Genomic DNA, 16,062 nt, shown 5'->3' on the forward strand with positions numbered 1-16,062 from the left:
TATCAATAACTACCTTTCAATTCAAATGAACACATTTGACCTTCTAAATATTCTAAGTGTGTTATGAGTAGGACTCCTATATGTCTTCTAAACTCTTTGTCATCACTGCATAGCATTTGGTCACTTCAGTGTTCAGGAAGTGGTCCCAATGAAACTGGTAAATGAAGCAGAGAACTAACCTAAAAATGTAAGAGTCCTAGAAATTTTCAATAAAACCTGGAAGTAGAGAAACAGTTTTCCTACTAATCACAGTTGTGTTCATGAAAATTAAAAGGTGAAGTGGTGATGCTTCTGGATCATCAGCTACTGCTCAGACTTGCCTCCCTCTTCCCCTCCTCTGTTCCTGTCTATTGATGTTACCTGTTCCTCCTCGGCCTCTTCACCAGGCAGATGCTCTGGATTTGTGGGGCCACTCACACTGTTGTGCATTGGGGTGCAGCATGGAGTATGGTTTGGGTGCCCATATTTTAAATCGCATTCAGCTTCTCAGATCTGGTGACAAGACTTGCACTGTAGCTATGTTTGGCTCCAATTTAGAGAGAGATTTTATACAGTCTAAACTATCACAAAGACTTGTTCCCTTTGAAAAATAAATTCAAGCTAAATTCAGAAACATTTTAAACACTCTATACTTTTTCTTAAGGTAGGTTTAACTCCCTTTCAACTTCTTCCACTGCATACACATGCCAAAAATGGGGGAAAATAGGTTATGATAAGTCAAAAAATAGAAGATACCAATTCAGGTGGAGCTGAAGTGTGACAGCCATCACCTGGCGAAGGATGTTCTAACTTTTGCAGTGGAGCTCTTTCTGCGTGACAGCCTGAGTAATGAGCCCAGACTTGACAATAAGGAACCACCTTTGTCCGTGATGCTGAATGGTGCCTCGCTTATCAGCTCCTGTGAGTCCTGCTGTAATAGATGAGTACCTTGCCACAAACAAAGGAAGAGGCTTCAAAATAAGTGCTATTTTGCTGACACTTTGGGACAAACTAAGGACACACTGATGTCAGGGCAAGGATATTTGTTACAGAAGGTTCTAGTGGAGGTATTTATGGCTCAGGGAGCTGAAAGTCACCCTGCAGCAACCTTGGACCCCTCACTACTAAGGGGCTCCTGTTGGGGTGCCCATCCTGGGTCTCCTGGTTGTCACAGGGTTGCAGACTATTGGGTTCTTCTGGTATTTCAAACAAATTTCCTTTAGTTTGACAATGATAAAATAGATCATGTCCATGAGGCCAATATTTATTTTCTGCGTGAGATTATCAGAAATAGATATTGCATTTGACTGAACATCTATTTCTCAAAGCATCATTAAATGCTTATGAGCACCTATGAATGTACCATTCTACATCACAAGGATTCTCAGTGCAAACACGTGCATGTGTGTGTGTGTATGTGTCCATCTCTGTGTCTGTGCCAATCAGAGCACAGAAGGCATACAGACAGTAGAAGCATTTGTATAATTACATGTGTATAAAAATGTATGTATTTATGTTTGTATTTTTATATTATGTATTTACACATATTTGCATTCATATACATACTCATATATTTAGGTATGCATGTATATATGTGTGTACATATATATGTGACTAGCTCCCTATGGAGATATTAGTCAGATGAATGACTAAATATTTATGTAAATGTAGTTGGTGTGGCACAAACTACTTAAGGAATGTCAGCTTATACTGTTAGATTGATGAATAGGGATTGATTGTAATACAGTGTAAACCTTGGGGAGATTTCCTCTTCAAAACAGGACTGGAATCTCCATTTTCAAAGACTCTCCTAATTCTAAGAAATACCTGGTATGAGTGCAAGGAATGCTTAGCTGTGGACTCCGCACAGCCCAGCTAGAGGGGAGACAACCCCCTAAACCATTGACTGAAGTGTAAAGACCCTCAGGGCCCATAGGAAGAGGTAGCTGGTTCGCCTCGGGGCACCTGGTCAGTGGGGTGTGTCGATTGAGGCTGGTCCTCGGGAGGGGTGCGAGACACGATGACAGACAGGGCAGAGGTGACAGCGTGACCAGCATGGGGACTTTGGTGCAGCAGTGGGGTGGACGTGGGTAGGAGGCAAACACAGGAGGCTGTCCAGGTCCAGATGGTGGGAGTGGCATCTCTGCTGGAAGCAGGCACCTGGAGGGCCGGGGGGCCTTCGGCACCAGCAGCTCTGGGTCTGTGCATCTGAGCTTGGGGCATGTCGTCAGCATACATGACGGGTCCTTGAAGTCATGTAATTAAGTGAACATACCCAAAGAAGCCTTGAAAAGTGAGACAAGCAATGGGTCAAGAGCAGGGCCTGGGGGACATCACGTTTTTAGGAGAGAGGTTGTTGTGGCAGCTTGTGATATTGAAGAGACTGAACTGGGGCAGCTCCTTGGAAAACAAGAAATTAAGTTTAGCATAGCGTCTTCATGCCATTTCTGTGAGGACAGTGGAGTTGATGGGACAGGACTGCTCACGCCCTTGAGTATTTGGTCAGTGCTGAGAAAAAAAATGGCAGGAGCCTCCCATGTCCAGAATCCTTAGGTGTCATGGCTGCATCTCAGGAGCGTCTGTCACCCAGCAATATTAATAGATCCCTTGTCCTTACGGCCACCTTGCCCACACGATCAGCCAGAGGAGAATGCCTTCATCTCTTTGGGCACCTGTCTTCCTGGCTAAATGAAAGTAGTATACATATGCACTATTGATACCATGTATAAAATAGATAACTGGTGAGAACCTACTGTACAGCTCAGAGAACTCTGTTCAGTGCTCTGTGGTGACCTAAATGGGAAAGAAATCCGAAAAAGATGGGATATATTCATACATATATCTGGCTCAGTTTGCTGTACAGCAGAAACTACCACATTGTAAAGCAACTATACTTCATAAAAATTAATTTTAAAAAAGAAAAATAATCTAGTCACTTGAGTCCAGTAGTTCTGGGAATTAATAAGATTGAAGTCCTAAGCAGCATTGAATTCATAGATAAAAATGATGTGGAAATAGAGTGGCCTGTCAGTGCTACATTGGGAACACTTACTCTTGGATCACTTTGCGTCCCAGCGCATCTTTGCCAGGCAGTGAGCATGCATTTGAATTGAATAATCTTGGAGAAGGAAGTGGCAACCCACTCCAGTATTCTTGCCTGGAGAATCCCATGGATGGAGGAGCCTGGTGGGCTACAATATAATCTTAGGACCCTGTTTTTCCTGAGAGATTCTAAGAAATCATTTAACTTCCTTATATCAAGCTGCCTTGGAGGATAGGTCAGCTCCCCAGAAATGTTCCAGAGTCAACCATGGCATTGTGGGGAAGGGGAGCGTTGACAGCTGGAAAGCGGTAAGCAGAGGTGTGAGCTCACAGGTGATGTGGCTCCTGAGCAGGTAAGAGACACTACACATAGAAGTCGTCTTCTTGACAAAATATTTTGAAAATGATTAGAAACAAACTTGTGTGATGCCTTCCTCAGAGACATACGCTATCCTTCCCCGAAAGGGTTCCACCATCTAGACAAGGCCTGCTCCTCCTGCCAAACCCAGGTCACTCTTGCCAACCCCAGGCATTCCTAACATTTGGTGATTGATCAGCATGTGCGAGGTTTGGGGGAGGAGTTACATGATGATGTCATTCACTGCTGGACCAGCCCTGGGGGTAGAATCCACTGCTCCCCCTTTGATAGGCAAATTGTGTCCTGTGCATTGAAATTGGAACAAAGACAAACTCAGATGATGGTAATATTAACAGCTAATATTTATAGATGGACTTTGTGCCAGAAATATTGTTTTCCTTTATTCTTAACCTGTGTGCATTTTAAAGAGTGCCTTTCCAATTACAAATTCACACACGTTCACCAAGAACTCATTTCATCCTCTCTGTCTCCCACCTAACCCCTAGGACCAGCCTCCTGCTATACACTGCTATTACTTAGAAATAACTTACGGTGAAATCTGCTGTTTACTATTCTAGGCTTCCCCATACATTTATGAATACACAGAACCACGTGTCACAGTATAATATTATCAGTGCCTACCACCCAGCATAAATTCTCGCACCCAGTAGGCTGTCTATACATATTTGTTGAATGATATTAAAGACAGCGCTTTCGTAATTGGAAGAGGCAGTGTTCAACCCTTGACTCTATTTTTTAATGTTTCAGAGTTTTTTCCAGTTTAGTACACAAGATTGCATAGAATGAGCAAATTACGATTTATTCACGTGTTCCTTGTTGATGAACAGTCAGGTTTCTTGAGCTATTATATTTTGTCAGGTGATACTCTCAAATAGTCCTGTTGTCTTACGGTCATATTATCATATACCACGATGTCATTGTAGGGCCATGCTGTGACCTGTCCTGTGTGACCATAGTCATGCTGTCCTTTTGTCATGTTATTATAAGTTGTGCTGTCTTACAGTCATGCTGTCATCGAGCATAGTTGTGTCGTCATGTATGTTATATGAATTACCATGTAGTGGTGTCATACAGCCATGTCATGCCTGTATGTATGTGTGTATGTCCTGTTATCATATCACATGTTGTCATATTAGCACATAGTTGTGTCATATAGCTGCTCCATGTTTTGCCATGAAGCCATGTTGTTCCTGAATCACGCAGCATCACCCCAAGTGCACGGGTGAGTGAGCGCCATATCACCGTGCCGTCTGCGTGTCTGGAGAGCATGCCTGGCTCCATTCGAGGGGTGTTTTGCCTGCGGGGCTCTTGCTGTGGACCTCCTCCCTGTGAGAGCACACGGAGCATCCTGTGTCCTGACTCCCGGCTGTCCTGAGGCTTCGGAGACGAAGGGTCCGCCTCCCCTTCATTCCCGGCCCTGGGGGAGTGAAGGCAGACTGGGCACAGGCACAGTCAGTGAGTGCGGTTGGCACAGCCCACGGCCCAACCCTCTGAGACCACGCCCCTGCCCACCAGGGCGACGCCCTCCATCTCAGGCCACTCCCCCAATCCAAGCCACTCCTCTCCCCAGGCCATGCCTCAGCTCAGGCGTCGGTCACACAACCCCTCAGGCCACGCCCCCTGCCCAAGCCACTCCCGCAGCCCAGGCCACACCCCTGGCTCATACCACGCCCCCAGCTCTGGTCTCCCAGGTCACCCTTCTCTGCCGCAGCGGGTGCCCTGCGCCCTGCACCTAGCCGACCGCCTTCTTGGAGCACCGGGACCCCATCTGCTTCCTGCTGATGGAGTGCTGATGGGAAGAAGAAGCCTCAGGAAAGGGCTGCCCTCTTCTCAGTGATCTTGAAGTCGGCTTTGCCTGCAGCCCTGGTGGCCTCACGGATCTGCGCCAGCAAGCTTGGCAGGGCACTTGCAGGGCTTCTGAGCGTCAGCTGTCCCCCCGGGGCTCCCTGGGGAGCTGCTGTCAGCTCACCCCTGGGTCACCTCGTGAGAAGGGCGGGCAGGTGGGAGAGCGGGGAGGTGACTGACTCACTCACAGGCCTGAGACAAGCAGCTCCACTGCAGAACACTTTCTGGGTTCACACCGGCGTCCCTCTCCGCGTAAGGATGAGAACACGTGTGCACTCACACAGGAGAACGAACTAGCTCCAGCGGGCCAGACCTGCAGCGTGGGCACAGGCGAGTTCTCCGGGGTGCACCTGGAGCAGGGACAGATTTCTCTCTCTCGTGTCAATTAGCATATGTGAGTGTAGTCTTCTCCTAATTTAAGTGAGACTCTGCACTAATGATGGTGAACTCACAATGCACCACGTTTATTCCCTCATCACTGCTGCAGTCTTGACCGGGGGTCTCTGGGGAAGAAGGTGGTAACACAGACAGAATCCCGGGGGCCCACGGGATCCCGCCTTTACTGTCACGGGATTCCAGGATGTGATCAGCTGGCACAGGGCTTGGGGATGTGTCTGAGCACAGGGAGGCAGAAGCCTGAAAACGCGGAGCCAGAACCTCACCCACAAAGCCCCACTCAGTGCCTGGTCTGTGCGTGTCAATGCACTTTAGCAGCAGCACAAACCACCTTTTAGACGAGGACCAGATGAGAAACCAAGCTGAAGGGTCAGGGCTTTCACAGACCTCGCAGCCCCAGTTCAGAGGAAGCCCCCCACCTGAGTGGCTGTATCGCATACATACTTGCCTGTGAATTAGCTGCTTTACAGCAAATCCCGAGTGACATGAAGCCCATCAGCAGCCTAGGGTCTAGGTCCCCTGAGCCCATGGTCAGGGGTCCAGGCTGCACCCCCTCTGTCACGTTGCCTGGTGCCAAATCACTCTTTCCACCCTCCTACATCCTGCCTTCATCCCTGGACCATCCTACCCCTCCCCAGACTGCCTCATTTAAGATGCTTCATGGTTTAGACCAGTGAGCCCAGTTTCTCTCTCTGCCATGGCTCCTCCCGCTGCTGATTGAGCCCTGGGGAGGAGAGGAAGGTCCCAGATCGCAGACACTGACAGCCCTTCTTATTTGGGAGAAACGACCCCCAAAAAGCCCCGTGAGCCACACCTGCTAACCCCAAGTCCACTCATTGCCACAACATGAGCTGTGAGCATCCTGCTCCATCCAGAGCTGCGGCCTCTCCTACGACTTCCCACACGGGGGCCTCAGGCCCTGGGCCTGGTGCCTGTCCCTCCCTGCCCCTGGCCAGGGAAGCCCCAGTGCTACCGTTCACTGCCTAAGTAAGTTCCTGGGAAGCTTCCCACAGCCTAGCCGTGGTTTCCACTCTGAGCTGCTGCTGTTCACTGCACATTGTCCAGCCTCTGTGACATTAATCACATCGGCCTCTATAAGGCCGCCTTTCTCCTGTTGATACACAGGGCACAGGACAGGATGGGGTGTAATTGGGGGCAGATATTCCTGTCAGGTGACAGGGAATTTACAGGAGGTGTGGACTCGGTGGTCTTCATCTGTTTCTGGGAGTGTCAGTGTTCTCACGTGGGCATCCTGTGAGCTGACGGTGTCCAGGATCCTGTCAAGTCCATGGACCCACCGCACCCTTGGGAGGGGAGACACCTCGTGTGTGGACCTCCCGCTCCAGAGCCTCCCCGCTGCTGCCTGGGAGACGTCTGTGTTACATTAGCTACTTCTCTGTGAGCACGGCCAGGACCCCCAGGCAGGACAGACTCTAAGCATGTGCCCACCCTGCCATGTGTGCACATCCGCCCCATGCGCCCAGCTGCCAGCAAATCCCCAGCGCTGATGGGGCTTGTCCCTGTGTCGTGGGCCCTTGTACCCAGACACCAGGTAGGGATCCCTGGGTGGGGAGTCCCAGGGCCACAGCTCTGAGGCACTCGGAGAGGCAGCAAGTGTTGAAGTTCAGAGTGGGTGTCATCACAGTGAGGTCCACAGCCCGCCGTCCACTTGGGTCACCATCCGGGGTCAGTTGTCATTCTGGTGTGTGTTTCTGATGGTGAGGTGGTAACGTCTGGAGGTCACAACCCTGGTGATGAGGATCAGCCCTGACCAGCGTGCCCACTCACACAGGCTCAGCGCTCCCAGCATCTGCTTGTTCCCTCCAGCTCATGGGAGGTCAGGTGCTCTGGGAACTGTTTACCCCAGCTCGGGCTGGCTGCCCCAGGAGACATTTGCTGGACGCGCTGGGCCCTCACTGCCTCCTGTTACCAGTGCCTGCGGCTCGTGGCAGAAGGCCGTGCTTGATATTTAGGAGAAGAACCTGTCAGGCATGCAGACAGTGCTGGACCAGCCACTGCATGTCCTGGTCGTGACACACGGATGACAGATTTTTATGATCTTGCTGGAAACGATTCTTTAAAGACTAAGGCATAAATGCATTAATAATTGAATTTGAAATGGCATTTGCTTAAGACTTGCGTTCTGGAGAAGTTAATATGCCACGGGCTCAACTAATACCATCTCCCTACTTCTTCTTTGAACCAAAGAATGATCCTTGGTTCACAGAATCTGAATTTCCTGAGGGTGTCCGTTACTGGGCCACCACCATCGTCATCATCATTGTGCTGTTACTGTGGTTTCAACTTGTGGGATAGTTTTGAACACATACAACATAATAACCTGGAGGGAGATGAAGTCCACTGAGAATGTCTTGAATTTGTGGGTCAGTTTTGATGCAAATTCAGTTATCATTGCACGATTCTTGTACCAAGTAAAAACCTGGTGTTGTTTGGTCCCTTCCAGGGCAGCAGGGGCAGAGTGGGTCAGGGTCGAGTGTGGGGCTGGGCGTGAAGCCCTCTGCCCTGTGGCCACCCCTCCCCTGCCCCGTCGTCAGCTCCCAGTGGTGACCTCCCCTCCCTGCAGATGGGCCGCCTGGACCCTTGTCACAGTGACAAGAGCCCCTGGGGCCTGGGACATCCCTAAATGCAGCCGGTGCTGGTGGCCCCACCTACACGGAGCAGCTGAGTGTGTGCAGCGTGCAGAGAGTGGGGTGCAGGAGCTCCTGGTGAGCTGGGGAGGGTGGGCTCCTTCACGGCGGGTCCTTGGCCTCTGGGGTGGGAGTGTTATATCTGCCCTGTGGGGCTTTCCCCTGGGCCTGGATTTGGAGGGAAGTGGAGGGGGAGAGACCCCAGGGCTGGGAGTCCTGTGTGCAGCCGGCTCTGCTGTCCAGGTTGAGGCTCTTCTGGAAAAGGAGGCCCTTTGTGCAGGGTCTGGGGGGATGGCCCCGCAGCCCCACCTGCACTGTGTCTGCAAGTGCCTGGCTTCTGCTAAGGTGCAGCCCGCGGCGGTGTCCCCGGGGATCCTGGGACCTCCCGCAGAGCCTGGTCCCCAGTCATGGGCCTGCTTTGTGAGCACTCGGTACTTGTCCATTTGAGTGTTTTTACTGAAACACAGCTTTATACGTTTGCTTATAATTATTTGTGCTTGAGATATCTAACAGAGTTGTAATCAAAGTTTTCAATATTAATATTAAGTGATAAATATATTGCCGTTATTTCAGCTGAGTAATATGAGTCACGTACAGCTGTGAACGTGTGTCTAGTGTGAGCAGATGCATCTGACACAGTTGCTGCTATTTAAAAACTGTATCATGTAAAACACCTGCAACAGTGGTTTCTTTACAATAAAATCTGCTGAGATGCGAGGTCGGAGCCCTTCGTCCTGCCAGGGTGGCCGGGTTGCAAGCAGGCTAATGTGAGTCTGAGTCTGTGGCTGAGCCGGGACTGACCAACGTCTCTCTCTGTTCTGTTTGCAGAGTCACAGTGCACCCTCTGCGGAGAGCCAGAAGGTGAGTGCCCCTTGTCCCACGAGCCTCAGGTGGGCACCCCCTGTCCTGTGATGGACACCGTGGAGCCCGTCGGAGGCAGGTTACAGATCCATAGCCTGGTCTTTGCAGTGTTTGATGAAAAAGTGAGGAGGAGAATCAGAACCGAGCATGGGACAGGCACTGGGTGGGAGATGCTTGTCTCCAGAGGAGAATTGGCACTGCTCCCAGACCACAGCACTCGGATGTGGATTCAGAAATGTATGAGACATGTTTTTATGGGCTTTAGATAAATTAGCTGGTGTGCAACAGGCCTCACATGAAAGGAGGCCTCTGGGAGCCCTTCCTTCCTAGTTGTCAGGGTCGGAAGCCAAGAGGGTGGGGTCCGAGCAGCGGCCCCCCAGCAGCGTGTGGCGTGTGCCCCCCACGGGGCTTCCATCCACGCATGGGATCACACCACCAAGGAGGTGTCTGCCCATGAGTTGAAAAAAGAGTGAGCAAGGGGGTAACTTGAAAATTTCATCAAGCACTGCACTACCTGGATTTTGTGACTGTTTGGAACTGCTCTTGTGCTATTTGAGGATCATGTGGTGACACACAGAGCTGCAGGTAGCTCAGATGCTGATATCTTAAGCTTCACTGTTATGGAAATGCGAAATCTAGGCCCTGGTCAAACAACATTCAGGGTTTAAGGTCCTGGGGCAGCTGCTCCCAGATGACGGTTGGGAGAGGGTTTCATCTGCGTGGTGTGGGAACCTCGGAGATGCCAGGGGTCATGGGGGGTCAGGCATCCTGGGGGTTGTGGGTGTCCTGGGGTGTCTGGGAGTGACAGATGGAGTTCTCCAGTGTGTCCTATGTCTTTTCCTGTTGTCTCAGCTCTTCCTGTCGTCCCCACATGGGCCGAGCCCATGCCTAGGCCTCCCATCTAATCCCCTTGTCCTCTGCGCCCCCACTTTTTGTGGAAGTGTGTGCCACACACACTGCAGGAGTCTTGAAGCATGAAGCTGTTGTTACATGGTGGTGTCTGCAAACCTGTGCTGAGTTTCACTCTCCATGTTGCCGTGAGCCGCCGTCCGCGTTCCGTGGGCTGACGGTGTGTGCGTGGGGTTGTTGCCAGTGAGTGGAGTCAGCGGAGCCTGGTGTGCAGGGAGGGGTGAAGCGCTGATTCAGGCACACGTGTCGTCTGGAATCCAGGCTGGGTCGAGGGGTGTCAGTGTTTCCATGGATGCCCGGGGGGCAGGTTGGAGTGGACGAGCCCTGGCTGGCCGGCAGCAGAGCACGGTAGAGCCAAGTCCAGGTCCAGGCAGAGGCCCAGCCCTACACTCAGACCCAGGCCTGCCCGACCCGGATGAGCTGCGTCCACCTGCCCGAGGTCCAGGTCAGGAGCGCTGTCAGCCCAGCAGGGGGACCAGTTGGGGGAGGGGAGACGCAGCTGTCCTTGTTCTGGGGCAGATGGGCTTGTGGATGTTTAATCAGAGTCCAACTGTACTTGGTGTGAGAGTGACCCCAGTCATCCAGCCGGAGGGGCCCTGAGGGTCAGGGTGGTCTCAGGCTGCAGCCAGGTGGCCGTGGGACCAGGGCTGACCCCTCGCAGGACTCCTCCCCTCTCACAGTCATTTCAGGGTTTCAGACACGCAAGTGGGGTTGCTCCACACGAGAGAGCAGGAAAGATTGGATGGCACGGGCTCAGCTGTGCTTTATTTTTTGAAAAGCACGATCATATGAATATTCATACATTTTTAAATCATTTAAGTAATTAGTCTGAGTGAGGGCTGGCTGGGTGCAGTGAGCAGAATCTGAAATCAGCTTTTTTGTTCGTAATTTCTTCAGCAGCTTCTATCAGTTAACTCATAAGCCTGCTGCAGAGCGAGGATCAGAGCCAGCGGCTGGCGGCAGGATGTCAGGCTCAGATCTGGGCCCATGCACTCATCACACCCGGAAGGTTAAGGCATCAATTGATGGAGCTCCCTTTTGTGTCAGGGCTGTGAACAGTGTTTCACCACTAAACCAGTCAAGTGGGAAACACCTATTTGCATTTTAATGATGAGTTCTCTGGGAGAGAGCAGTTCCTGGATCCAGATTGAATAGTTAGCGTTGCCTCAGATGATAGTATCTATCATGCCAGTGAGACTGCGGACCAAGCTGTGGGAGGCTGCGGACCTCAGGACTTTGAGGTTGTGGGCTCCTGAACTGCAGAGGCCTGCTTTCCGGAGATCATGAAAGTTTAATTGTGTGTAAAATGCAGATCACAGTTTGAACATGCCAGTTGCTTACGCTCTCTACATTGCAAGGCTTCTAAAATTTGGATGACTATGTTTTTCTGAGATGAAGATGTTTAATGGAATTTATTGTTATTTATTGGAATCTTCCTTTCTACCCAGAATGGGGACCCATTTCAAAAAAAAGAAAAAGTTTAAAATTTACTAAGAGCAATCTTATTTGTTGACATAATTTTCTATACTAATTTAATAAATTAGACCATCTCAACTTGTGTCATTTTCCTAGTGGTTCCTGTTGTCATTTAGACCTTGGAAGTAACTGGATGTCATACAGCAAGGTTACCTCCTAAGGTTTCCTTGACACTGAAAGACTCTCTGAAGGTTTTGTATGATATAATCCATCACTGTAATACAGGGAGATGATTTAGGGTATATGGTGGTTTTCAGACATCACTGACAGGTGCATGTTACCACTTGCCTATTAACAAGCGCACCAAGAAAATTGTGGACCGTGGTGGGACCATAGCCAACTGTTCATGGACTTGTCTGTCTATTTACACTCTGTGGTTCAACCTGCTCTCCTTCCTAAGAAATTTTCTGAGGTGGGAAGACAGATCCTGATGCCTGGTAGGGTCGAAGAGAACTTATTTGAAATCTGCTCTAATGTAATGACAGTGTCTTACATTTATGTCATTTAACCCAATTAAAACTAGGGAATGAAAAAGGCTCTTATGATACAAATCTGGCATGCAGGAATGTGCTACAAAAATGTTATGATGGATTTTAGAAAAAAAGATTTTTCAGTGATAGAGACCTTAAGATGATCACTTCAAAGCAGTGGACCATTTGAGGTGGCATATACATCAGATCGTTAGAAGTGGACATGGAACAACAGACGGGTTCCAGATAGGAAAAGGAGTACATCAAGGCTGTATATTGTCACCCTGCTTATTTAACTTATATGCAGAGTACATCATGAGAAATGCTGGGCTGGAAGAAGCACAAGCTGGAATCAAGATTGTCGGGAGAAATACCAATAACCTCAGATATGCAGATGACACCACCCTTATGGAAAAAAGTGAAGAGGAACTAAAAAGCCTCTTGATGAAAGTGAAAGAGGAGAGTGAAAAAGTTGGCTTAAAGCTCAACATTCAGAAAACGAAGATCATGGCATCCGGTCCCATCACTTCATGGCAAATAGGTGGGGAAACAGTGGAAACAGTGTCAGACTTTATTTTTCTGGGCTCCAAAATCACTGCAGATGGTGACTGCAGCCATGAAATTAAAAGATGCTTACTGCTTGGAAGAAAAGTTATGACCAACCTAGAGAGCATATTAAAAAGCAGAGACATTACTTTGACAACAAAGGTCTGTCTACTCAAGGCTATGGTTTTTCCAGTGGTTGTGTATGGATGTGAGAGTTAGACTGTGAAGAAAGCTGAGCACCGAAGAATTGATGCTTTTGAACTGTGGTGTTGGAGAAGACTCTTGAGAGTCCCTTGGACTGCAAGGAGATCCAACCAGTCCATTCTAAAGGAGATAGGTCCTGGGTGTTCTTTGGAAGGAATGATGCTAAAGCTGAAACTCCAGTACTTTGGCCACCTCATGCGAAGAGTTGACTCATTAGAAAAGACTCTGATGCTGGGAGGGATTGGGGGCAGGAGGAAAAGGGGACGACAGAGGATGAGATGGCTGGATGGCATCATGGACTCGATGGACACAAGTTTGAGTGAACTCCGGGAGTTGGTGATGGACAGGGAGGCCTGGCATGCTGCGATTCATGGGGTAGCAAAGAGTCGACACAACTGAGCGACTAAACTGAACTGATGCATCAGATCACTGGGAAAACGTTATTTGTAGAAATGCCAATCCAAAAAAAAACAAGATTAAGGTTAAAAATGGGAAATCTCAGAAAGTTTGAAGTGAGAAATTTTCTTTCTAAATCTGAATATTTTTTTACTTTGATCATTTAAAAACAGAAATTGCATACTGCTACTGGAATTTTGAACAAACATATACACTCCAATGTTTTATTATAAATAGAATGAGTCCAAAATACTTCGTCTCCCTTCATAACCCCCGAGTAAAAACAAACAAACAAAAAAGAATTTTCCCTGTATTTGTATTATTATGTTCTTGATTTTTTTAAGTGCAAATATTCAAGATTTTCCCTACTAGTGACTATAAACGATGGAAATTTCCGCACTATTTTTATACCTTAATTGAGAGTGTGTCATCCTGAGATTTTAAGGCCTCTCAACAATTAGGGAAAATAATAAGGTTGCTTTTAGATAACTGGGCATCAGAGGGTTCAGTGAGAAGCATTCTCCACCCCCTCCCAGCCCCCACCCCCGTCTGTAGAAATGGGGGCGTCGGTTCTCAAATAGCAACAACCAGTGCCCCTCTGGTCCTGAGATCATAGCTTTTTAATTGTATGCTTTAGATAAAAATTATTTTCTTCTGATTGCTCTTCTTGGATGGTTAGTGGAAGATAACCACCATTTATTAAGTTCTCCACATGCGCCAGGCACTCTAGAAAAAATTAGTGTTGCTTAGGAACTGAAGAATTCACCTAATTTGTGAGAGAAAACAGAACCCTGCTCCAACCAATCTGTCTTCCAGGACCTTAAAATGGCTTGTGTTATAGTGGAAATCAGAAAACACTGCCTAGGGGAAGACAGAGAATACTGTTCCTCATAAAAGTTTATGATGGGGGCATAGAAGCATGGATGACATCCCATCCCTGCTACAGACATAAAGTCGCTGCACGATTTTATCAGCATTTGCTTTCAGCACGTAGTTGAACTGGATGGAATGAAAGAAAGTGAGGGAATCGCTTAGGTCCCAAGAATTAGCGGGGCATTGTAAACCTGGGGGTGGGCGTGAGTCCCGAGGCAGTGGCCCCTGAGCAGTAAACCCCGAAAGGATGGGAGGCGGTCAGAGAAGAGGCGTGCTGCACCTGCAGGCTGGAGGCGCCGGGGGGAGGGACGATGGGGAGGGATGCTGGGGCTGAGCCCCGGGAATGAACCCCAGAAGCTCAGTGAGCTTCCCCGTTTGTGAGAGAAGGCCTGGAGAACATCCGCCCGAGAAAGCACTGAAGGAAGCTTATCACATTTCCACGGCCATGGGTAGAACATGGTTACCAATGGTACGCACACTGCAGGCACGGATGTGAGATCTGAATTCCCATGAGCTGAGTCAGAGGTCCATGTGGTGAATTAATGTGGACATTGTTCTGGAAGCAGAAGCGTTTAGGATTCTGTCCAAGCCTGACTGCTGTGGCTGATTCCAGTCACAAATTATCTGCAGGATCTTTGACAAAATGGGGCTCCAGGAGCTCCTTCTCCACTTAAAAATAACCCTCATTTTAGATAAACATACAGTGAAATATTGCCTGTCGTATAAAGAAACTTCAGGGTGAGAAACCCTGATAGAAGCATGAGAATCAACAGACCTGCAGAGGTGCTGGGTAGGTTTAAAATTACTAAATAGATTTTCAAAAGGAAAAGAGACCAGAGTTAAGGAAGTATCTGGTATGAAAACAAGGACAGATTATAAAAACAGTGTGTCTAGAAACAAGAAATGTCATTGAAATTCGCTGCCGTGTCCATATGTTGTACGTGGATTTGACAGAGCTGGAAAGAGAAGAGCTGACTAGGAAAGTGATACGAGGCCGTCAACTAGAGCTGCACGCAGACACTGAAGGGGACATGAAACGAGAATGCAGGTGCAGGGGAGGCGCTGTGGAAGCACAAGCACGTGCCTGGAGTTGGGCGCGAGGTGAAGGAGAAGGGGGAGATGAGGCCTTGCTCGAGAAGGAAAGGCTGAGGTTTTCCCAGAACTGAAGCAGCAGGTCTCGCCTCTTGATCCACAGACTTCCAGTGTTGAAGACAATACATAAGGCATGCCCACATCTTATAAAGGGAAGCTACAGAATATGCGGGCTGTACAAGTGATCTTAAATATAGCCAGAGAGAAGACACAGACTACGATGACAAGGAGGCTTCCCATCGTAAAGGCTGATGCCAAATGGACTAATAACCAACCATTTCTGAGAAAATAGAGGGAGTGAGGAAGATGCCACACATGCAGCAGAAGTCTCTCCAGAAGAGGCCAGAGAGGGTGGAGGGGTGGGGAGGCTCAAATAACACAGAATACGTGAGAAGAGAGGGTGGAGGGGAGAGACCAAAGGGCTCAGATAACGCAGAATACACTAGAAAAGCGACTCAGGTGTTTTTACACATCAATAAAATTATTTAACGATAAAAAGTCACAGTTCTTAGAAGCTAAAACAGTAGAACTGACTCAAATATGCAAAAAAGAAAAAGAGGATTACAACGAGAAACTGACAGATCCAGAATCCGATGGGAAACCCTCGCCTCAATTTTTGAGCAGAATCTTGCAGGAGGGAGCTGGTCCCCAGGGAGAGCAGAGGATCCAGGGCATTTCCCAGGCACCCAGCATCCCTCCTGGGAGCCCTGTCTGTTGTTTGCTGAAGGGAGATATTTCTGGCCAAGGTCAAGGTTTAGTCTTCTGCTTGACCTCAGTCCTTCTGTGCTGTGGCTCTGTGGCTTGCCCAAACGGTCTGAGCTTTTATTGGAAATGTTTGTAGGAGTCCAGGACCCTCTTGGCTCCAGAGGAGCAGACATTCCTTGGACCACACTCTCTCAGCAGAGCATCTCTGCCTTCTCTTCTTGGGGCCATGAGTTAACACATG

At 48.9% G+C, this 16,062-nt stretch overlaps 1 protein-coding gene across 4 annotated transcripts in view; it reads left to right on the plus strand.

Annotated features, from left to right (window-relative positions):
* The window catches only part of DLGAP2 (DLG associated protein 2), a 645,672-nt gene that overhangs the window by 360,391 nt on the left and 269,219 nt on the right, over window positions 1–16,062 (plus strand). For all 4 annotated transcript variants that reach the window (XM_070781742.1, XM_070781741.1, XM_070781744.1 and 1 more), the window contains one exon: window positions 9,118–9,150. In XM_070781742.1, the coding sequence (XP_070637843.1) occupies window positions 9,118–9,150 (33 nt within the window). The remainder of the gene's footprint in view (window positions 1–9,117; window positions 9,151–16,062) is intronic.

This window comes from Bos indicus, chromosome 27 (assembly GCF_029378745.1).
Source record: "Bos indicus isolate NIAB-ARS_2022 breed Sahiwal x Tharparkar chromosome 27, NIAB-ARS_B.indTharparkar_mat_pri_1.0, whole genome shotgun sequence".
Lineage (NCBI taxonomy): Eukaryota > Metazoa > Chordata > Mammalia > Artiodactyla > Bovidae > Bos > Bos indicus.